This window comes from Nycticebus coucang, chromosome 2, assembly GCF_027406575.1.
Source record: "Nycticebus coucang isolate mNycCou1 chromosome 2, mNycCou1.pri, whole genome shotgun sequence".
NCBI lineage: Eukaryota > Metazoa > Chordata > Mammalia > Primates > Lorisidae > Nycticebus > Nycticebus coucang.
Genome location: NC_069781.1, coordinates 423682 through 447931, shown reverse-complemented (window position 1 = coordinate 447931; position 24250 = coordinate 423682). Strand labels below are relative to the sequence as shown.

At 46.5% G+C, this 24250-nt stretch overlaps 1 protein-coding gene across 11 annotated transcripts in view; it reads left to right on the top strand.

Annotated features, from left to right (window-relative positions):
* The window catches only part of EHMT1 (euchromatic histone lysine methyltransferase 1), a 221116-nt gene that overhangs the window by 119620 nt on the left and 77246 nt on the right, over positions 1-24250 (top strand). For 8 of the 11 annotated variants that reach the window (XM_053556589.1, XM_053556563.1, XM_053556580.1 and 5 more), the window contains 5 exons: positions 6086-6243; positions 6632-6820; positions 14070-14147; positions 15787-15907; positions 21734-21865. In XM_053556589.1, coding sequence (XP_053412564.1) covers positions 6086-6243; positions 6632-6820; positions 14070-14147; positions 15787-15907; positions 21734-21865 — 678 coding nt within the window. The remainder of the gene's footprint in view (positions 1-6085; positions 6244-6631; positions 6821-14069; positions 14148-15786; positions 15908-21733; positions 21866-24250) is intronic. The other 3 variants (XM_053556595.1, XM_053556573.1, XM_053556577.1) reach the window with 2 other exon arrangements.

The following is a 24250-nucleotide window of genomic DNA, read 5'->3' as shown; positions in this document are numbered from 1 at the left end:
CAAAGTTTAACGCAAATCTTCAGTAATCAAAATGTTGTGCTACTGGCATAAGGACAGACACAGACCAATCAGATAAAACACAGCTTTGCAGGCGGCGTCTTTGTCTCAGTGGGTAGGGCACCGGCCCCGTATACCGAGGATGGTGAGTTCAAACCCAGCCCCAGCCAAACTGCAACAAAAAAATAGCCAGGTGTTGTGGCAGGCGCCTGTAGTCCCAGCTACTCAGGAGACTGAGGCCAGAGAATCACCTGAGCCCAGGAGTTGGAGGTTGCTGTGAGCTGTGTGTAGATGCCACGGCACTCTACTGAGGGCGATAAGGTGAGACTCTTGTCTCTACCAAAACAAACAAACAAAAAACACAGCTTTGTATGTGTGGTCAGCTGATCCCTGGCAGGGAAACTGGGACCCTTCAACAGGAAAGGGACAGCTTTTTAATAACTGATGGCTGGAAGAGTTGGACATACAGATGCAAAAGGACCCTTATCTCACACCATGTACAAAAATTAATTTCAACATGAATCAAAGACCTTAATATAAGACCTAAAACTATAAGACTCCTAGAAAAAGACATAAAGCAAATGTGTTTGATTTGGTAGTGATTTCTTGGCTATGGCAACAACAGAAAAAATAGATAACACCTTCATGAGAATTAGAAGGTTTTATGTATCAAAAGACATTATCATTAAAGCAAAAAAGAAGCCTATGGAATGACAAAATGTTTGTAAATCCTTTATCTGACAAGGAGTGACTATTCAGGATATGTGAAAAAGTCTTACAATTCAACAACAAATATCTGATTTTAAAACAGGCAAAGGACTTGAACAGACTTCTTCAGAGAATCACAGATAGCCAAAAAGCTCATGAAGATCCTTGACACCACTAAGCACTGGGAAAACCATAGTTAGCTACCAGCTCATAGAATGTCTGCTGTCAAACAGCAAAGAACATGTGTTGGCAAGGATGCGGAGAAATTAGGACCCTTGTGTGTGTTGGTGTGAATGTAAAAACGCAGAGTTGCTGCAGAAGACAGCCTGGGGCTCTGCAAAAAACTAAACACAGAATTACCACATGATCCTGCAGTTTCACTGCTGGGTATATGCATGGAAGAATTGCAGGCAGAGTGTTGAAGTTATATGTGTACAGTCATGTTCAGAGCAGCACCACTCACGATAGCTAAAATGCATAAGTCACCTAAGTGTCCAGATGGATGAAAGAATGGGTAAGAAAAGCGCTATACACACGTGGTTTGACAGTCAAGCTCATGCTGTGTGCTCACGTTGGCAGCCTTGTACCAGTAGCTCAGTAAGGTTTCACAACCGTCGTACAGCAGGGTCTTACAGTTGTGTTTGTGTCTATGTGTGGCAATGTCTTTCTGAGTAGGGTTTATTAATGCTGTTGTGTGTTTTGTGTGCTGTGGTGAGAATGTTGGAGATTGAATTAGATGCAACACACATTTCTTTTCTTTTTTTTTTTTGAGACAGAGTCTCATTTTGTCTCCCTGAGTAGAGTGCTGTGGCATCACAGCTCGCAGCAACCTCAAACTCTTGGGCTGAAGTGATCCTCTTGCCTTACTTTTTCATTTTAGTAGACGGGAAGTCTCACTTTTGCTTGGGTTGGTCTCGAACTACTGAGCTTGAGTGATCTACTCTCCTCAGTCTCCCAAGTGCTGGGATTACAGGTATGATCTACCACACCTGTTTATATCTTTTTTTTTTTTTTTTTTTGTTTGGAGACAGAGTCTCACTTTGTCGCCTTTGGTACAGTGCCATGGAGTTGTGGCTCACAGCAACCTCCCACTCTTGCCTCAGCCTCCTGAGTAGCTGGGACTACAGGGGCCTACCACAAGCCTGGTTATTTTTACAGATGGGGCCTTGCTTTTGCTCAGGCTAGTCTCGAACCTGTGAGCTCAGGCAATCCACCTCCCTTGGCCTCCCAAGTGCTGGGATTACAGGCATGAGCCACTGAGTCCGGCCTAATACATGTTTATAAATTTGTTATTAAACTTGGCAAGAGTGGAAGTGAAATCAGGGACACAGCAGTCCAAGTTAATGTGGATAATGCCATGAAGAAAATGGCGTGTACAAATGGATTAAACGTTTTTCTGAAGGGAGAGAAAGCATCGCTGCTGAAGAGAGCTAAGGGTGGGCCAGTAATGAGTAGCACTGATGGAAACATTGCAAAAATTTGTTGAATTTTGTGTCAAAAATTGTTGGCTGACTGTGAGAAGCCTACCTGGCCAAGTAAACATCTATATAGAAAATGTTAGGAAAATCTTGGCCAAAAACTCGTGGCTCATGCATCATGACAGTGTACCAGCTCACACAGCACTGTCTGTGAGGGAGTTTTTAGCCAGTAAACAAATAACGGTATTGGAACACCCTCCTTTCTCATCTGATGTGCCCCCAATCACTTTTTATTTATCCAAATACAAAGGAAATATTGAAAGAAAGACATTTTGATGACATTCAGGCTGTCAAGGGTACAAGATGACAGGTCTGATGTCAGCCATTCCAGAAAAAGAGTCCAAAACTACTTTGAAAGGTGGACTAGGAGGCGGCATCAGCACCTCAGGGGAGCACCTTAAAGGTGGTTGTAGTGACGCTCAGCAAGGAGCCACACAGCATTTTCCCCAGGATGAGTTCACAAACTTAATTGTGAGACCTCGTGCACAGAGTAGAATGTTATTCCTCCTTAGGAAAGAAGGAAATTGAGAAATGTTACAGCAGGCATGGCCCTTGAGGACATTATGCCCAGGGAGTTGAGGCAGTCACCGCAGGACAAGTCCCATCTGATTCCACTGCTAGGCTCCCAGATACAGAAAGCTCAACACCAGCTGTCAGGGGATGGGGAGTAGGGGCATAGGGGTTACTGGCGCCTCCTACTCCCCACGCCTCCCCACCCACTCATCTGCTCTCTGGAGCCTGTCACCTCTCCCAGAGAGGTACCTCTGCGACCCAGGCCCTCCGGCCTCCCACGGGGCAGCCGGGCAGTGCCTTCCCTCCCTGTGCCCATGCCTGCGCCTTGCACTGCCTTTCCCAGAGCTGTCTGCTGCACACTGCCCTGTGTGTGGATCTTCCAGAGCATCTGCTGAGATTTGAATTCTGCACCCCATGCCTCTGTGCTGACCCCGGCACAAGGCACAGGCCCTCTCCTTTGAGGGCTGGACTTGGATTCCTGCCTGGACACCACAGAAAGCCTCCCCTGAGCATTGAAATGGCTCTTCTTCATGCTCCAGCCGCTTGGTTGTACACACTCAGGTGCTTTGTAGACCCTTCTTCCCCCAACCTCGGTCTCACTCAGCTCCAGTACAGTGGCATATCACAGCTCTCTGCGTGGTCCTCCTGCTTCAGTCTCCCATGTAGCTGGGGCTATAGTTGCGCACTGCCAATCCCACCTAATTTTTAAATATTTTATAGAAACAGGGGTCTCACTCTTGCTCAGTCTGGTCTTGAACTCCATCCCTGGCCTTGAGGGATCCTCCTGCCTCAGCCTCCCAAAGTGCTGGGATCAGGAGTGAGCCGGTGCCTTGGCTGTATGCTGTTGTGTAGTATAGTAGATTATACTTAACTAACAGGTTTGGGTTAAGTAACTAGTTAACCCAGTAAGAGAAGAATATTAGAACATGGGACTTTATTTGGTTCTGGCAAATAGACTTCTGACATTGCTGGGCAAGTGAAAAGCAAGTTTGCCTGCACTATTTCCACTCTGTAGGTCATTCTGGGAGTCAGCAAACTGTCCCGAGGGAGAGTCAGTGTGGGAGCCTTGGCAGACCCTGCTGTTCTACCCCAGCCCATGCAGGAAAGTAGAGGCTGGTCACACCAGTACTGGGGGCTGAGGGTAAATAAGAAAAGCAACTTGTGAGGAAATAAATGCTCATCTTACTGCACGTGGGGGATGCCAGAGTCTGAGCACTCTCTTGCCCTCTCTCAGCCTAACAGGGTTCACACGTGCAGAAAGTCAGCTTTCTGTATGTTCACTTTCTGCGTCCCAAATCACCATGTTCTGTCCAAGTTAGGTTGAAAAATCCTGTCATGAGGGAGTCTATGCAGTTCAAATCTGTGTTGTTCAAGAGTCAACAGTGTTTATTTTCTAAATTATCTGAGGCCACCCCCTTCAAAACCTGTTCAGACTATCAAGATGATTGTGACATGAATGTGGTATCCTCAGGGCTGCTCAGGGACTCTGGGGACCTGAGTACAGCTGTGCTGTTGCTCACTCTGGTGGGGCAGAGCCAAGCGTGTGTGTAAGGGGCTGAGTGCTCAGAGCCCCACCCGTCCCACACACTGACTGTGCCCATCTCCATGCCCCGGGGCACATGCGCTCCACACACCCTGCATCCAGGGCCTTGTGTGTGTTCCACAGCATTCTCCTTCTGCACTGGGCAGAGCTGCAGCATCTCTGTGTGATTTCTTCCTTTCCTTTCTTTCCCTTCCTAGCCTTTCCCCTTTTCTTTCCCCTTCCCTTTATGAGATCTTCCTATGTTGCCCAGGCTGGACTTGAACTCCTAGGCTCAAGTAAGCTACTGTGCCCAGCTTAAAACATTGTTATTTTTTTATATACCTTTAAGGAACATTTCCTTTATGTAATAACTTTTAGGTGTTTTTTTCCCTGTAAGCCCTGGAACATTAAAAAATATATATTATACATGTGAAACTTACTAAATATAGAATATAAATGTCTTAACACAATAAGAAAATGCCAGGAAGGCTCTGTTAACCAGTGTGATGAAAATATGTCAAATGGTATATAAAACAGTTCATGGTGCCCCATGATTGCATTAATATACACAGCTATGATTTAATAATAAATAAAAAATATATATACATATATATTATAGGCAGCGCCTTTAGCTCAGTGGGTAGGGTGCTAGCCACATACACTGAGGGTGGCGGGTTGGAACCTGGCCCGGGCCAGCTAAACAATAATGACAACTGCAACAATAAATAGCCGGGCATTATGGCAGGTGCCTGTAGTTCCAGCTACTTGAGAGGCTGAGGCAAGAGAATGGCTTAAGCCCAAGAGTTTGAGGTTGCTGTGAGCTGTGACGCCACAGCACTCTACCCAGGATGACAGCTTGAGACTGTCTCCAAAAAAAAATTATATATATTATTATATTATATATATTGGTTTTTATATTATATTCACTGATTTTTATGAGACTGTTTATAATACATATTTCATATATATAGTATATATATAAATATTATATATTTCATGGGTGGCACCTGTGGCTCAAAGGAGTAGGGCGCCGGCCCCATATGTCGGTGGTGGTGGGTTCAAAACCCAGCCCTGGCCAAAACCTGCAAAAAAAAATTATATATTATATATATACTATATATTATAGTCTCATATATATAACCAGTCAGCCTAAAGCTGCCATGTTGAGAATTGAGTGGGAACCCCAGACCCCGCTCCCTCTGCTTTCCTTGCCACCCTGGGACCCCAGGCTTCCTCCCTTACTTGCCCTCTGTCTCTTAGTGTGAGCTGGACAGTATCTGCATGGATTTTCTTTCTGCTTAGTCTTCAGATGAAGAGAGAGGAAGATGGTGCTGGGAGAGGGTCCTGGTGCTGCTGGAGGACTGGGCTGCCGTGATAGAGAGGGGCCCTTTCTTCAGATGAGAATGCCAAGTCCTAGGCAGACTGTGCTATTCTGGCCCCTGGGGTGGGTGTAGGGTGGCCCCACCTGCTTTCTGGTTCATGTGCTGTTCAAGTGGGTCTCTTTATAAGCAAGAGGACTTCTCATGGGTAATAGTGTCACGTGTCCGCTGCCAAGGACGTGGCTATAATTCACGTCAGGGACCTGGTACTGATGGTCAGTGGCTCCTGCCTGCAGGGTGGGGTGACAGTCTTGCTCAGGCTATTGTGAGTAAAGCAGAGGAATAGATGGTACAGGAAGTGTGTCTGCTCTCTGTGGGGCCTGTCGCGGGGGGAAACTGTGGCCAGGCTGTGCTGATAGCCATGGGACTGTGCCTGCTGTGATGGGGTGTGCTGGTGATTTTGTAAATTGTCTCCTACCTTTAAAAATCACTTGAATGGTGTTTCTTTTCCTTTCTTGTCCCCTTTTGACTTTTTTTTTTTTTTTTAGCTTGCTTGCCTTTTGTTTTAGCAGCTGCAGTATCTCGGAAGAAAAAACGAAGAATGGGAACCTATAGCCTGGTTCCTAAGAAAAAGACCAAAGTATTAAAACAGAGGACGGTGATTGAGATGTTTAAGAGTATAACTCATTCCACTCTGGGTCCGAAGGTAAGAGGAACATTTGAGTCGTGTACCACATGTGCCGGGAAGTATGTTCTGTGTTCAGGATCTGTTTGACCTCAAGGGCACTGTGAGGCCATCGGCAATTTGGATGAACTTCGTCCCTGTGGAAGGAACCGGAGCTCTAAAGCTCCTCTGCTCTGGGGGCACAGCCTCCATGTCCAGCAGGGCAATTGCAAGCCCCACTCCCATCCTCCCTGCCCCTTCCCCAGCTCACCTGCCTCCAGGCTGTGCTCCAGGTGGTCCGGGTGCCTCGCAATGCGTGTCCCCCCCACAGGCCCAGCCCCTCCCAGTCACCTGAGGCTTGTGGGTGAGAGCAGGTTTGTCGGTGACATCCAGTGGCTCGGCCTTGGTGTGTACACCTGCCATGTTCCAGGGTGAGAAGGACCTGGGCGACAGCACCCTCCACGTGAATGGAGAGAGCCTGGACATGGACTCGGAGGAGGATGACTCAGAGGAACTGGAGGACGACGATGGGCATGGGGCTGAGCAGGCAGTCACATTCCCCACCGAGGACAGCAGGACCTCAAAGGAGAGCATGTCTGAAACCGACCGCACCCAGAAGGTAGGACGCTGCTGTCCTGGATGACGGGAAGGGAGACAGTCAGAGCTGACTGCTGGTTCTGAGGGTAGCAGTCAGGGCACTTCTAGACCTTGGTAAAGGTTCCCGCTTACTTTTTTTTTTTTTGAGACAGAGCCTCAAGCTGTCGCCCTAGGTAGAGTGCTATGGCATCACAGCTCACAGCAACCTCCAACTCCTGGGCTCAAGCAGTTCTCCTGACTCCGCCTCCCAAGTAGCTGGGAATATAGGCGCCCATCACAACGCTCTCCTATTTTTTGGTTGGAGCCGTCATTGTTGTTTGGCGGGCCCGGGCTGGATTCGAACCCGCCAGCTCAGATGTATGTGGCTGGCGCCTTAGACACTTGAGCCATAGGCGCCGAGCCATTCCTGTTTACTTTTGACTTAGATTTTTGTATTTTATTTTTCTTGAATTACTACATCGATTTCTTTTCACCTGAGAAGTGTTTGTCTTCTCATACATTGGTTTTTGAAGAAGTCCTGGTGAACACATAATAACGAGCAGCTGAGTCTTGACTGATGGGTGTCTGTGGGCCAGTTGTGACTGGGTGTGGTGGTTCTGATGTGACCCTCTGCCCGCGGCATTCCTCTTCTGCCTTTAAGCTTCGCCCCTCCTTGGGGAGCTGGCGGCCTATGGAATGGGTCGTTACCCACAGGCTGGTGTGCTCTCCTTAGAGACAGCTTCCTCCTGTGATCTCCCAAAGGTGGGCATGGGTAGCTACATCCTCAGCGCTGGGCCAGCACCTCAGAGCCACGAGTAGGTGGATGACATTCAGGCATAAACTCAGGTTCTCTTAGGCTTCACACCAGTAAGGGTAGAAGTGGTTACATGGATGCTTCACACCCTGCGCCAGTGGGGCTTTTGGCCTCTTTTGGTTCTGAGAGGGACACTTTTTTTTTGTTGTTGTTGTTGTAAGAGATAGAGTTTTACTTTGTCACCCTCAGTAGAGTGCTGTAGCGTCACAGCTCACAGCAACCTCTAGCTCCTGGGCTTAGGCAGTTCTTTTGCCTCAGCCTCCCAAGTAGCTGGCACTACAGGCACCCGCCACAATGCTCAGCTATTTTTTTGTTGCAGTTTGGCCGGGACCAGATTCGAACCCGCCACCCTTGGTATATGGGGCCCGTGCTGTACTCACTAAGCCATAGGTTTCGCCCGAGGGACACTTTTGACAAGGAGGACCTCTGGAAGTTAAAGGTCAGGCTGGTAGAACTATTCCTGGTCTCACTTGTCAGGTGTACTGGCCTTTTTGGGGAAAACTGTTATTTAAGATGGGTCGTTATATAGGGTTAATTATTTAAAAACTAATGGTAGGCAGAGAAGTCCAGCTGAATTAATTTAAACAGATTTATTGGAAAGTGTATAATTTTGTTGATAGCCAGTTACATGCTCAGTCTGCTGATCCACTGTGGGTGCATCTTTTAACACGTATAAAGCATTTTCTTTCGTCTATCAGAGTTTGCAGGATGTCTTACTGTTGCTTCATTTTCGAAGTCATTTTTAGTAGTTTTATGTCTGTTCTACTTTTTTTTTTTTTTGAGACATAGTCTTACTCTGTCACCCTGGGTAGAATATCATGGTGTCATCATAGTTCACAGCAACCTTAAACTCCTGGGCTCAAGCAGTCCTTCTGCCTCAGCCTCCTAAGTAGCTGGGACTATAGGCGCCCATCATCATGCCTGGCTAGTTTTTCTGTTGTTAGTAGAGATGGGGTCTTGCTTTTGCTCAGGCTGGTCTCAAACTCCTGAGTTCAAGGGATCCACCCCTGTGGCCTCGGTTCTACTATTCTAAGAAGGTTTTAGGACAGATTTTAAAATGTTAAAGTAAATTGGTAGCAAATGTTACCATTAGAGATTTAAAGGGGGTTTTAAAATTAATTTAAAAAAAAGTAATTATTAGCTGGGTGCAGTGGCTCATGCCTGAAATCCCAGCACTGTTGGGAGTTCAAGGTGCGCAGATTGCCCAAACTCAGGAGTTAGAGACCAGCCTGAGCTACATCAAGACCCTGTCTCTAAAAATAGCTGGGCATTGTGGTGGATGCCTCTAGTCTCAGCTACTCAGGAGGCTGAGGCAAGAGAATTCCTTGACCCCAAGAGTCTGAGGTTGCTATGAGTGATGATGACATGGTACTCTACCCAGGACAACAAAGTGAGACTCTGTCTAAAAAAAAAAAAAATTATTAGTTGTTTTTCCCCTTTCACATGGGGAAGTATAAAGAAGAAAATAAACAGTATAATAAACTCTTTGTCCAGATGACCCTTGGTATCCTTTAAACCAGACATTGCAGTCCCTGTCCGACTTGCGGCCAGTGTATCCAGGCCTTCTGGAGGATGGTTGTCTGGAGGCTCTTTTGTCCCCGCCCCCAGGACACCCTGCACCGACTGCTGCACCCCCACCCCCACCCCTGCCATCTTCATGGACATGCCCCATCCGAGCTATGTTATGCACCATTCTGGGGGTTTCACCATTTTTCTCTTGATATGAGTGAGACTTCAAGACATTTAGAGTTCACATTTGTTGGTCATCTTGGGGATAGTGAATGTCATCTGCATTTAAAATGTGAGGTTTAGACACTGCCTGGTTACCTGTAAGTTTTTTCTCCTACCTGCATTAATCTGAGAGGGATGGTCTTTTCCACCTTCCCCAGCAGAGCTGTGTTTTTGGAATTTCAGTGTTTGACTTAAAGTTATGCGTGAGACTGAGCACCTTCTTATAAGTCCTCTGGCAGTCAGTGTCTGTTCTGGGAACTGCTTGGTATATACCCTTTGCCCACTGTGTTCCTGGGCTGTGTGCCCTTGGCAGATGCAGCCCCATGAGCTGCGCAGATGTGGAGCTGGTCCCTCCGCCCTGTGGGAGCTACGTCTGTATGTCTGTGTGCTTCTGCCTTTCAGCCTTGTGTGATGTTGGAACTTACAGTGCCTGGCCTGTGAGGGCAGACTGGCAAGTTCACCAGCTCATCCTAGAAAAGTGAAGGTCACTTCTGTCATCCTAAGGTGCTCCCCGTGGCCACCTGCTGGCCAGAGTGATGCTCAGCAGTGAGGCATGAAGCACTTTCTAGGATGTGTTTGCAGACTTCTCAGATCTGGCATTTCTTTATGATTTCTGGGTTCTAATTATGACAAACAGATTTTTTTACTAGTGTGTTTGAATAAATTGGTGTAAGCTAGTCTTTTAATACTTCCTTGAGTTCATTCTTTTATATAAATGTTAGACTCATATGGAATTTATTTTGTGGTTAAATGCCACACTCAAACTGGCTAAGTTTTATGGTATATAAATTATATCTCAATGAAGCTTATAAAATGTGAGCTAAGGGTCCCAGACTTACCATCAAATTGGGTAAGAAAGTGTGTCAGCACCATGTATTGACTGGCATTTCTTACCCTTCTGATTTAAAATGCCATCTTTAGGCCAGATACAGTGCCAGCACTGGGAGGGCCTAGGGTCCCTTGAGCTCAGGAATTCGAGACCAGCCTGAGCAAGAAAGAGCAAGTATCTCTACTCAAAATTGAAGAATTAGCCGGGCATTGTGGTGGGCGCCTGTAGTTCCAGCTACTGGGAAGTCTGAGGCAGGAGGATTGCTTAAGCCTAAGAGTTTGAGATTGCTGTGAGCTGTGACACCTCTACCCTGGGCAACAGAGTGAGACTCAGTCACAAAAAAAAAAAAAAAAGCCACTTTATCATGTACTGTGTGGCATCTGAGTCTGTTACTTGGGTCTGGAAGTGAACTCTTGCTATGTATGTAGTCAGCATGATTTCTTCCTCCACCTGTGGCTTTTTCCAGGGAGTGGTCAGTGTCTGGTCTAGCCATTCCCATCAGAAGTCTGTCTCAAAGCCTCGCCCCTCAGGTCTGACAGCCTCACTTTTGCTGTTGAGGGAGAGTTGGAGCTCACCTTTTAGCCCACACCTGTGCCTGGACTTGGTGGCCAGGGTTCTGTTCTGCTGTGTCAGTGACTGATATGTCCTGGCTGGAGGCTGGGCAAGGACAGCCATGGGCCCCTGGATGCCAACCCCCCGGGCAGACTTGGGAGGCCACTCTGCCTGCCCCTGCTGGGCTGTCCTCTTGGCTCACTTGGTATCAGCTCTCTGAGTTCATCAACCACATACTCTAGTTGCCTTTTGTTTTATTTTATTTTTATTTATTTATTTGTTTATTTATTTATTTTTTGAGACAGAGTCTCACTATGTCACCCTGGGTAGAGTACCATGGCATCACAGCTCACAGCAAACTCAAACTCTTGGGCTTAAGCGATTCTCTTGCCTTAGCCTCCCAAGTAGCTGGGACTATAGGTGCCCACCACAACACCCGGCTTTTTTTGTTGTTGTTGTTGTAGTTGTCATTGTTGTTTGCCAGGCCCCAGCTGGATTCGAACCCACCAGTTCCAGTGTATTTGGCTGGCGCCCTAGCCACTCAGCTACAGGTGCCAAGCCTCCAGTTGCCTCTTAATTTGCTTATTTATTTCCATGTGAGCTGTCACGCCTTCTCTTCCTAGTCCCTTGGGGTTTTGCTGTGTGCTGTGGTCAGTGTCCTGTTGTGCCCAGCTTGCCGGGGCTCAGGAGGAAATGACATTAGCCTTGTGGTGGATCTGCCTCTTGTAATTGGTAGTTTCGTTGCTCAGTCTCATTTAAAATGTAAAACTACCCAACGAAATTAAAAGAAAACCCATTAAATAATGCTGATCAAAGGTGTCAGAATCCTATAAAAAGTTTCTCTTTCATGGTAAGAAATTTGAAGCCATTTCTTTCATCAGTCATAAAAGAGAGAGGGAAGCTGCTTTCACTTCCAGTGTGAACCCAGCAGAGTTGCTGCTCTTGCCAATTCTGTGAGAGAAGAACTGGAAAGAAACTAATATCTAAAACAACAAGGAATAAAAGTTTGCTGGGAATACATTTATCCATCCAAACATTAGGAAAATTAGCTCATGGACCATTACAGCTAGTGAGTTGGGCTTGCATGTGATCAAGGCATAAAAACCATTTCTTGTACAGCTGCAATGACCAGTTAGAACATGTAATGTCAGCAATACCAGTGAGATCGATAAATGCTTAGGGATACTGTGTATTTTAAAAACGTTTCTAAGTGGAAACTTTCCAGTTATACAGACATGCAGAAAAAGGTGAACTCTCCTCAGCACTTAGTCAATCTTATCTGTACTTGGGTTGTCTTGAAGCAGATATTTCAGTATGGATCTTTAAAAGGTAAGGACTCTTTGAAAAAGAAACTACAAAGTAACACCTAAAGTAGCTATACTTTCTTAACATCATCAGAGTACCTAGGAATAAATTTAACAAAAAAAAAAAAAAATGTTTTCCTATAAAAGGAAAACGAATAAAACTTTGCTCAAAGAGGTGAGATGACTTACTTTTGTGGAAAGATCTATCATTTGTCTAATGAGGAGATTTGTTGTTTGATTTTCCCCACATTGATCTATAAATTCATAGAACTGCTGATTGTGAAGTTCCCACGGCTGTGGAGCTCCTGCAGAGTGAGCACGGGAGCAGCTCCAGTGGGGTGTAGGGTGCTCCCCTGATGGAGGGCAAAGCACAGAGTATTACATCAGTGGCCCAGGGTCATGAACTTACTGTAAAGATGACTGGAATAGTTGACTGATCTTTGAGGGAAAAGCAGAGGCCCAAGCTTGAATCATGGTATATAGCAGATATACGATTAAAAATTATTGAACTGTACACTTTGAAGGGTCAGTTTCAGAGTAGATGTTACTTTAAAATGAAATTCCAGAAGATTTAAAATGTCAGCACAAAATATTGAACTATAGATGAAAATATTGGGAACTATTTTTCTAATCTCGAATGTGGAAGGCTTTCTGTTGTAAGACACAACAAACCCAGAAGCCATGAAGGAAAAGATGGACATCTTTGACTTGTTCAGATAATTTTTAAAAGTTTTATTTAAGTAGAACAGAAACAAAGCTTAAAAAACTTAATAGGAAAAATACCGATAACATATTTAACAGATAAAGGGTGTGGGTGGGTGTGTTTATAGTGTGGTGTGTATAGTATGGGCTGTGTGTACTATGGGTTGTAGATGTAGTATATGTGAGTGCAGTGTGCGATAGTGTGGTGTATGTGTGTAGTGTGGATGTGTAATAGTGTCTTAAGTGTGATATGTGTGTGGTTGTGTGTAGCATCGTATGTGGTTTGTGTGGCTTTGCATGTCTGTAAGAAGACGAGACCCAGCATAGAGCCGGGTGGAGGCTGTGGTGATAAAAGACACAGTAGAGGAAATAGGACAGGCAGAGGTTCTGGGAAACCCTCGGCCCCTTGGTGCCCGGCAGAAAGCACCCCTGGAAAGTGGGGCAGGTCTCGCTGGACCGTGCTGGGCAAGTGCCCTTTGAGTCAGTAGATGCATTCTAGGGATCTGCCTTCCACAGATGGGGTACAAGTCTGTCTGTCCTAGAGGGCCTTGGCTTGTCCCAGCACTCCTTACATGTGTTGTCTCTTGGTGTGTATTGATTAGGGAGTGCAGGGAGGTGTGCGTGGCCGCATCCCTGCTCTGGGGAGTGGGCAACAGGGCATATTTTGGGTCCTTCATGCTGAATGGGTGTTTGCGTATTACCTGTGCCAACTGAGCAGACACACAGCTGAAAAAGCAAGGCAGACATCTCTGCTCTGACGTGGAAAGAGGGTTCCAAAACATCTCTAACTAGGGGAAGAAGACACTTGCAGAAGCGTGTTCAGTGCCTTGGCATCTGCAAACATAGAGAAACACTCTCATCTGAGGCCTGTGTATGGGGACATTGGGAGGAGGTGTGGGCAGCTGAGCAGTGGAGCTGTGGGGGACTGGCATCTTGGGTGCTTTGGGGGTAGGTTTTTACTGCCTATTCCTCTGAAAATCTTGTTATGACTTGTATATTTTGTGGTGTTATTTTTAAATTAAATTCTCCCACATTTAAAATACACAGAGTACACTGACCTTCAGCATCCAGTGTGTCCTACGTGCTTACACACCAGCGTGGGCACACAACCTGGAAAAGTCCTGTCCGGGGGGGGGGGGTTCTTTAGGAGCGAGCAGGAGTGGAGACTCAGGCTAGGCCTTGCTCTCTGCCTGGACCAGCACATGGTCACTGCCACACACCACCAGTGTCCGAGTAGCCCAGCATGTGCTGCTACTGTGATTTTAAAATTTGTTTTGGACCCAATCCTCTCCCACTAAGAAATCTAATTAGTTATTATTTTCTGTTTGATTTTGTGCCTCTCGACTGTGTGACTGATCAGATGGATGGGGAGTCTGAGGACGAGCCAGAGTCGGTGGACACGGGGGAGGAAGAAGAAGGCGGTGATGAGTCTGACTTGGTAAGCCCAGCACTGAGGCCAAGGTTCTGCATGTGCTTGCAGCTGGGCCACAGATGGGTCCTGTTCCTGGAAAAGCTGCATGGGGAAGAAAACTATACAGAGGCATCAGCCAGGCTGTTCCCCAGCTGGGTGCTGGGTTGGGTAGAGTTGGGGCTGCAGAGGCTCAGAGGGTAGTGTGGCCCCTTGCTGGATGCTGAAGCCAGTGGTAGGACCTGTAGGAGTTGGAAGCAAGGACAGTGTTGGGATCCTGCTTGCAGAGGCTGATGTGGGAGAAGGCAGGCCAGGCTGAGGCGTTTGCGGGAGGACAGGCAGGACCAGGGTGAGTCAGCTGCCACACAGAGGCCAGGGACAGGCAGGAGGGAGGGGAAGACACTGCAGTCCATCAGTCCCGATTTGGGGTCCGTACCTGAGCCATATACCCTGGTCAGTGGGAAGCAGGAAGTATGGATGTGGAGGAGGAGAACAAGGCTAGTGGAAGACTCAAGAGTTCTGAGCGGAGGGTTAGACAGAAAACCAGAGCCTGGAAAGGTCTCTGAGTGTGTGAGCTGAGCAGTGCTCCAAAGAGTGAAGAGGTAGGCCATGGTGTCCACTGGGCAAGTCGGGGAATGAGATGAGGACATAGAAGGGACCGTTGGGGTTGGTGATAATAGGTCATTTTAGGGAGTGGTGGTAGGCAGGTAGGCTCAAGCAGCAAGACACTTTGGGTGCAGTGCTGCCTGTTCTCTATGGAAGTTCTGCTGTGTGGGCTGTGCAGGGTCAAGGCTGTCTGCAGTGCACATAGCTCCTGGCACCATCCTCACCCCTCACTGAGGATACCAGCCCCTAGGGGTGGCAGGTAGGGATCCATTCCTGGTGATCAGCGGGGCTTGTGTGCTGCAGTCACACCTGCCTCTGTGTCTGTCATGTGCTTCAGGGTCTCTGTAGCCATAGAATTACAGAGAGGCTGTTGTGCCCAGGGCCTTCCCTGTGTCTGTTTATTTCCAAGACAGGCCTGGTCCTGTCTGCCAGGCCACAGCGCAGAGGTGGGATCACAGCTCACTGCAGCTTACCAACTCCTGGGCTCAAGTGACCCTTTGATCTTCTCTCCTCCTCATGAACATTTGGAATAACGGGCCATACCACCATACCTGGCTCCTTTTTGCATGTAGATTTTAGAAGCAGACACTTTAAAAAACTTGAAATACTATAAATTAATAATTCTTTCCTTTTTCTTTAATCATTAATGTGGGTGTAGACTCTGAAGCCATTGAGGCATTGAGTATTCTGTTCTTGTGAGCAAGATGAATGATGGTGCGTGTGGCTAAAAGTAGACCCTCTCCTCTTAAGCTTATTCATTTAGTTTCTGAATAGAACTTTCCAATTTATTCTTTTCTTTTGTGCCACACTCAAATAAGATTTATAAATATCATTTTAATTTGTTTGGCTTTTTTGCCTCTAAAAGGCTGAGCTTAGAGAGATGGGTATCTTTAAAAGTGTGATCCAGAAAAATGTCTAAAAAAGATTAATTTTTCAGTTGAAGAACCAAAATATAGCAAGTATTTTATTTTGCAGGGGAAAAAAAAAAAAACCACTTCTGGTATTTTGCTTTCAAGAGCTCTCTATGCTCTGCTGTTTATGTACCTACCATTTGGTTCTCCAGAGTTCCGAATCCAGCATCAAGAAGAAATTTCTCAAGAGGAAAGGGAAGACTGACAGCCCCTGGATCAAGCCAGCCAGGAAAAGGAGGCGGAGAAGTAAAAAAAAAACCAGCAGTGTGCTCGGTAAGGAACATGGTTCCCACAGCCATAATGGAGCATGGAGCCAAGGACCACCTGGGTCCACTGTTTTTAAAAAAAAGTTTGGAATGGCTTTGTTGGAGAAACTCAAGTGATCCTAAGTGGTTTCCTTCTGGCAAGCATAGTTGAGATGAAATCATCAAGTGTTGAGCCTGCACAGGCTAACTGGGTACCTGTGACCTGCATGGGCATTTCTCAGCACACACAGGAGGTCTGTGGCCATAGCAGCTGCCCTCAGCATCCTGAGTGGCCCACATCTTGGTTCATGTGGTGGCCTTGGCCCTTGGTCAGAGCCCCCCATTCTAGCCATAATTTTGTGAATTCAAGGTGAACACAGGGAAGGGAATTATCCTTCAAACCTAGCAAGGATGCAGCAGATTCAGTGTGTGTGGGTCTTGACTGAGGTGCAGTAGGCATGTAATACAGTGCACATAAATGAAACCCATGGTTGGATGAGTGTTTTTTTTTTTTTTTTTTGTAGAGGCAGTCTCACTTTACTGCTCTCAGTAGAGTGCTATGGCGTCACACAGCTCACAGCAACCTCCAGCTCTTGGGCTTACCGATTCTCTTGCCTCAGCCTCCCGAGCAGCTGGGACTACAGGCGCCCGCCACAACGCCCGGCTATTTTTTGTTGCAGTTTGGCCGGGCCGGTTTGAACCTGCCACCCTTGGTATATGGGGCCGGCGCCCTACTCACTGAGCCACAGGCGCCGCCCGGTTGGATGAGTTTTAATGTGTTCATAACCGTGAAACTGCCACCATGACCAGTGCCACAAAGGCCTTACCACCTCAGGCCCCCACTCAGGGTCCAGAGGGCAGCTTTGACAGCCACAGACCAACTCCTCTGTGCCCCAAGGAGAGTCGAAGCTGGTCATCCTGCCGTGACCCTAAGCCACCCTCCCACAGTGCCGGCAGCCACTGACCTGCTGCTGTTACTGATGGGCTGGTGCTCTGTAAAGTTTTATACCTGGGTCACTGCAGAGGTTTCAGGACAGACTATGTTATGGCCCATCATTCCAAGAAACGCAGTTGACAGCATCTTGGTGGCTTGCCTTATTAGTGTTGTTGGAAGGGCTTCTTTTGTTTCTGTCTGTACAGACTTTACATTTCTTGATTTTTGCTATGGCAAACAATTTTTTATTTTTTTTTGAGACAGAGTCTCACTATGTCACCCTCAGTAGAGTGCTGTGGCATCACAGCTCGCAGCAACCCTGGGCTTAAGTGATTCTCTTACCTCAGCCTCCCGAGTAGCTGGGACGACAGGTGCCCGCCACAACAACACCTGGCTGTTTTTAGAGACGAGGTCTCGCTCTGGCTCAGACTGGTCTGGAAACAACGAGCTCAGGCAATCCACCTGCCTTGGCCTCCCAGAGTGCTGGAATTATAAGCGTGAGCCACAGTTCCAGCCCTCTGGCAAAATTTTTTAAAGACCCACATAAATGGGGTTGCTCAGTCTGTTCTTTTTTTCCCTCTGGCTTCTCTGACTATGCAGATTGTTTTCAGAGTCATCAAACTACTGTGTGTGTGGTGAATTTCCTCCTGTCTGTGGTTGTACCTTGATCTGTTTGTCCCTGTACTTGGCCGTGGACTAGGGGCTCTTTCCCATCTTGGGCTGTCAGAAGTAGAGCTGCATTTGTGTACAAGTCCCTATCGACAGGCGCCTTCCTGTGTCTCAGGTGAGTAGGTAGGACTGGAGGAGAAAGGGTGCCAGCAGGTGTTAGCACGCTGCCGGACCGTTGTCCAGAGCACTTGTGCACTGTTACTCTCCACAGTGAGCACGAGAGCTCCGGCTCCTCTGTGTCCTTGTGGGCACTTGTGCAGGCTGGTCTCTTGTCTCTGTGGTCCTGCTGGGTGTGCAGTGGAGTGTCGTTGTCAGGTTCAGTCTGTATACAGCTGACAAATGATTAGATTGTGCATCTTAGCCTTCACTTGGTTTCCTTTGTGAAGTTAATACCTTCTGCTCATGTTTTAGATCACGTGATTTTCTTTGCATTATAGTAACTTTTAAAATAATCTGGGTAAAAGTCTTTTATTAGGTGGATATTTTGTGTTTGTTTAGTACATAGTCTGAGCCTTGCCTTTTCACTTTCTTAATGGTATGTTTAGAAGAACCAAAGTTTAAAATATGTTATTAAAGTGTAATTCATGAATTATTTTCCTTTGCAGTTCATACTTTTGTACCCTAATAGGTGTTTGACTGACCCAGGCACAGAGCTTGTGTGCTGTGTTTCCTTCTGGAAGTTTCAGTCAGTGCTTGTAGGCACGTGGTCCCTGCAGTGTGTGTGTTCCTTGTGGTGGGGTTGTGGTGAGCTTACTGTGTGCGGTGGATGTGCACTTGCTCCCTGGGCAAACAGGCTTTTCTTTCTCTGTTGAACAACCTTGCCACCTTTGTTCACAGTGCAGGGTTGTTTTTGTACTTTTAAGTCTGTCCCATTTGTTAATCCTTATACTTTGTTCTCTTTTCCAGTCATTTTAGCTAATCCTGTAGCATCCCCTGCATAGAAGTGAGATGTGGGAGGCAGCTGTGCCCTGTGATGGGGAGGCTGCAAGCGGCCACATGGCTGTCCCCAGGCTCTGGGCTGCTGGCGAGTAGGTGCCTCCCGGGAGCCACATCTGCTCCTCAGTTCTATCAGCTGAGATCAGAGCACTTGATGTGGCTTTTGCTGTTGGCCAGCAAGCATGTTTGTAGATCCGAGACTAAAAGTTTTGGAGGTAGAGATTTTCCCCTTTGTCCTCAAGATGAATGTTTTCAAATGTTTACATAGGAGTTTAGATTTTATTTCTTTATTCTTTTTTATTATTATTATTAAATCATAGCTGTGTACATTGATATGATCATGGGTCATCATTCACTAGCTTCACAGACCATTTACCAAGTTTCACATATACCCTTGTAAGATGCACCGCTGGTGTAATCCCACCAATCCCCTTCCCTCTACCCACCTCCCCCTGCCCTCCCCTCCCTTTCCCCCTTCCCCTTATTCTTAGGTTGTAACTGGGTTATAGCTTTCATGTGAAAACCCTAAATTAGTCTCATAGTAGGGCTGAGTACATTGGGTACTTTCTCTTCCATTCTTGAGATACTTTACTAAGAAGAATATGTTCCAGCTCCATCCATGTAAACATGAAAGAGGTAAAGTCTCCATCTTTCTTTAAGGCTGCATAATATTCCATGGTGTACATATACCACAATTTATTAATCCATTCGTGGATCGATGGGCACTGGGGCTTCTTCCATGACTTAGCAATTATGAATTGGGCTGCAATAAACATTCTGGCACAAATATCTTTGTTATGACGTGATTTTCGGTCTTATGGGTATATGCCCAGAGAGGAATTACAGGATTGAATGGCAGATCTATTTTTAGATCTCTAAGTGTTCTCCAAATCTCTTTCCAAAAGGAATGTATTAATTTGTATTCCCACCAGCAGTGCAAAAGTGTTCCCTTTTCTCCACGTCCGCGCCAACATCTCTGGTCTTGGGATTTTGTGATATAAGCTAGTCTCACTGGAGTTAGATGGTATCTCAAAGTAGTTTTGATTTGCATTTCTCTGATGATTAAAGATGATGAGCATTTTTTCGTATGTCTGAAGGCCGCACGCCTGTCTTCTTCAAAGAAGTTTCTCTTCAAATCCCTTGCCCAGCCTGTGATAGGATCCCTTGTTCTATTCTTGCTAATGCGTTTGAGTTCTCTGTGGATTCTGGTTATTAAACCTTTGTCGGAGACATAACCTGCAAATATCTTCTCCCATTCTGAGGGCTGTTTGCTTGCTTTACTTACTGTGTTCTTGGCTGTGCAGAAGCTTTTTAGTTTGATCAAGTCCCAGTAGTATATTTTTGAAGCTGCTTCAATTGCCCGGGGGGTCCTCCTCATAAAATACTCGCCCATCCCGATTTCTTCAAGGGTTTTCCCTGCACTCTCCTCTAGTATTTTTATAGTTTCATGTCTTAAGTTTAAATCTTTGATCCAGTGAGAGTCTATCTTAGTTAATGGTGAAAGGTGTGGGTCCACTTTCAGTCTTTTACAGGTTGCCAGCCAGTTCACCCAGCACCATTTGTTAAATAGGGAATCTTTTCCCCACTGAATGTTTTTAATTGGCTTGTCAAAGATTAAATAATGGTAAGTAGCTGGATTCATCTCTTGATTCTCTATTCTATTCCAGACATCTACCTCTCTCTTTTTGTGTCAATACCATGCTGTTTTGATCACTATTGATTTGTAGTATAGTCTGAGGTCTGGTAGCGTAATTCCTCCTGCTTTGTTTTTATTTCTGAGTAATGTCTTGGCTATTCGAGGTTTTTTCTGATTCCATATAAAACGAAGTATTGTTTTTTCCAGATCTTTAAAGTATAACAGTGGAGCTTTAATAGGGATTGCATTGAAATTATATATTGCTTTGGGTAGTATAGTATAGACATTTTAACTATGTTGATTCTTCCCAGCCATGAGCATGGTATGTTTTTCCATTTGTTAACATTTTCAGCTATTTCTTTTCTTAGAGTTTCATAGTTCTCTTTATAGAGATCTTTCATGTCCTTTGTTAGATAAATTCCCAAATATTTCATCTTCTTTGGCACTACTGTGAATGGGATAGAGTCCTTAACTGTTTTTTCAACTTGACTGTTGTTGGTATATATAAAGGCTACCGATTTATGAATGTTGATTTTGTAACCTAAGACACTGCTATATTCCTTGATCACTTCTAAGAGTTTTGTAGTAGAGTCCCTAGTGTTTTCCAGATATACTATCATATCATCCGTGAAGAGTGAAAGTTTGATCTCTTCTGACCCTATATGGATACCCTTGATCGCCTTTTCTTCCTATTTCTTTATTCTTCATGTTTAAGATTATGCAAAGTACTCATGTTCTTCACGTTGATGGTGATGATACTCAAAAGTGGTTGACTTCCGGTCTAAGACCTGGGTGCAATGTGGCCTGGATTAAGAGACCACATGGCCCACCCTCTCTGCTAGTGGTCTGTTTCCCTCTGATCCCTGAGATAATCTTGGTGACTAGTGTGTAGAAGCTGGGCTGTGAAGTGTGTTTGTGTGCCCGCTGCTGGTGTTAGACGTCTGGTGCTGGAGCACATTTCATGGGCTTGGTGAAACACCCTTGCAACCGTAAGTCCCAGCTTTGGGCTTCTTTTTCGGCCCCCTGGGGAGTGTGGAAAGGTGGGCCTACTGCCACCGACAGGCATGTCCTCAAGGGTGGGGCGGCTACGGAACAGTTGTACTCCCACTGCTTGTGCTGCTGTCCCAGGCAGCCTTCCTGCTCCTTGGCACATTCAGATTTTACTGCCATCCGGGAGTGATGCCTTCAGGAACCAACTGTGTCCATGGGGCTGTCACCAACCCTTCTCTGGGAGTCTCTGGTCACAATTTCCCAGCAACACAGCACCTTGGGGGTTGTCTCTTAGCCAGTCCTTTAGATCTTCACATTAGAATTTTCTATGTTATTTTGAAATGATTCACAAAACACAGGTGTGCCACACTTCCGTCTCTTCCCATGATTATTTGATGAGTCTCAGGTAGCTGCACAGTAACAAAGATGTGTTCACGTGTCGGTGTCTTTGTTTTTCTTGGTGCAGCTCCCTCTCTCCCCATGAATATACGTGGAAAGGGGGAAATTAGCAAAATGATATACAGGAAAGAAGATGATTGTAAAAAGGGAATGGCCTAGGTGATAGTGGGTTTTAGTGTGTGTCTCTGAGTGGATCAAATCAGAATGGGTCTGTTTCCAGGGGACTTGGTCCTTATAGACAGGCTGGCTCCCAAGTGCAGCGTTTCATGGCATGTGCGTTTTGTGTCTAGGTTCTGAGATATATAAGTCGTCTTCAGGAATCACAGAGCCGATGGCACCAGAAGGCAGCGCGGGGTATGTGGAGGTTTCTCTGGACTCCCTGGATCTCCGTGTCAAGGGGATTCTGTCCTCACAAGCGGAAGGTGAGCACCAGCTTATAACTGTGCTGGCACCATCCTGGTGCTTCATCCACTGGGGTGTCCTGGGTGTTAGCAAGATGCCCCAGTGCATGCAGGGGACAGTTTGATTAAATGCACTACATAAAGGAGGCTGAGTAGATGCAGCACAAAGTTTGTGCACATGGCGTCTCTCAGCACTCAAGTGAGGAGATGGGAGCGATGGAAGCCTCCAGACGCAGAGTAACAAACACCTCAGGCCAGGTCAGATGCCAGTGATCTCTGTGATGGCCAGTGTCCCTACACGTTTGTATGTGGCATCCCTGGCGGGAAGGCCTCCTGCCCAGCTGGGCATGGGATACACACAGGTGATAGCAGTTTGAATCTGCTGTGGATTCTGGTTGGTTGGAACTGTCTTGTGGTTTGTATGAGTGGACAGTTCTCAGGTGCGTTCTGTGCCAGGACGAGATGTCTGTGGTGCACCAGCCGCTTCAGAAATTGTTCACGTTCACTCACATTTTTTTCTGTCAGTTTTTCCTGTTTTTAAGACACTAAAAATCCTTATATTGGCTCGGTGCCCATAGCGCACAGTGGTTATGGTGCCAGCCACATGTACCAAGGCTCGTGGGTTCGAACCCAGCCCAGGCCAGCTGGCCAACAATGAGAACTGCAGCAACAACAAAAATAGCCGGGCATTGTGGCAGGCGCCTGTAGTCTCAGCTACTTGGGAGGCTGAGGCAAGGGAATCGCTTAAGCCCAAGAGTTGGAGGTTGCTGTGAGCTGTGATGTCATGGCTCTCTACTGAGGGTGACACAGTGAAACTCTTTCTCTCAAAAAAAAAACTCAACCTTGTATCACTGAAAAGTAATTAATACCTATTTTGAAAGATCTATTTGTAGCATAACATGGGGGAAATTTAAGATCTTGTATTATTTACATTCCACTTGGATATTGCATTTGGGGAGTTGTGGTGAATACCCAGTTTAAGAATCATTTTTAAAATGACAGGTAGTTTTTAGGGTTTTGGACACTAGTCAAGGTTTGATTGTCCTCTGTAATGGTGAGAAGTAACATCTTCAGATGAAGACACAAACCCTGGCCATGTCCATCAGAGAACAGTGATTTTTTTCCTTCTTGCACCAAATGGAGCAGAAATCCCTCTCGAGTATGGTGAAGTCCTTAGCACAGCCTCCTGGCCCGCTTTCTTGGTTAAGTTTAACACTGCACATTTAAGTTTTCTAAACTTGTATTTAGGTTTGGAGGTATCAGGAAGCTGCAGATTTGGTTGTAAGCAGGAAATAGTATTTCATTTTTATCAAATGGACTCTTGTGCCCTGGCAACTTTGGGCCTGTTGAATGGTGCAGTGTGAGGGAGTGGCAAAGACCCTTCCACCTGGAGGTGTATCTGCCCTGCCTTTGGTAAAAGTGACTAAAAAGTAGCTATGAAGGGTCTCCCATGATGGACATACCTGTGGGGTTTGACTGACTGACTGGCCTGGAGGGTTGAGGCACAGCACTGCCGGCAGTGCTCATGCCTGAGACATCTCTCCTGGACGGCAGCCGAGAGCCAGCTCCAGACAGCATGGGTGGGTCGGCTGCACGGGTCAGTGGGCAGGGGCAGCTCTGGTTGAGCCTTGCACCTGTGAGTCTTGAGGCTGCAAGGAGATTAGAAGCCCTTTCCATTGCATTTGCATCTCTCTATAAGCTGGCGGTTGGGGCAGCAGCAGTGTGGGCAGGCAGGACAGCCCCTGGAGTCTTCCCACCTGAGATGGCTGCTGGGGACAGGAACATACCCCAAATCCAAGGAGTCAGGGGTATCTCAGAGTTCAGAGCCTAGTCTCGCCCTTCACTCAGCCTTCTCAGGACAGCTACCTGACAGCTGCCACTTTATGTCTGTCCCCTCATTTCTAAAATTGCCTCGAAAAGCCGGGTTGTCTCAGAGGCCCTCCCGGTTTTCACTTTGTAGTGATTCTGACTTATTTTACCTGCTCATTTTCCTGGACTTTGGGGGCAGGAGCGAGTCAGGCAGTAGGTGAGCAAGTCACCCCTGCGTTAGAGGCAGTGATGTCATGAGGCCTCTTCTTGCAAAGGTGGGCTGTGCCATCCACCTGTTTTTTGACCTATCTTGGGGTCCGCCTTCCCTTCTGCTCGACCAACCTCACGCTCCAGATGGGCAGGACGTTGCTGCTCCAGGGAAAGAGAGGCAATGCGGCATCTCTTGAGTGGGCAGCTCATAGTGAGAGTGGCTTGGGGACTCTGCTGGAGCACAGCACAGCGCTTCCTATGTGTCCTGCTAAAAGCCCCTGGACGTACATGTTGGTTGGCTACTTCTGACTGGTTGAGTTTAAGTTTCATCTTTCTTTATTATGGACATTTGCAAGAAATAGCTCAGATTTTCATTTGCGTTTTTGA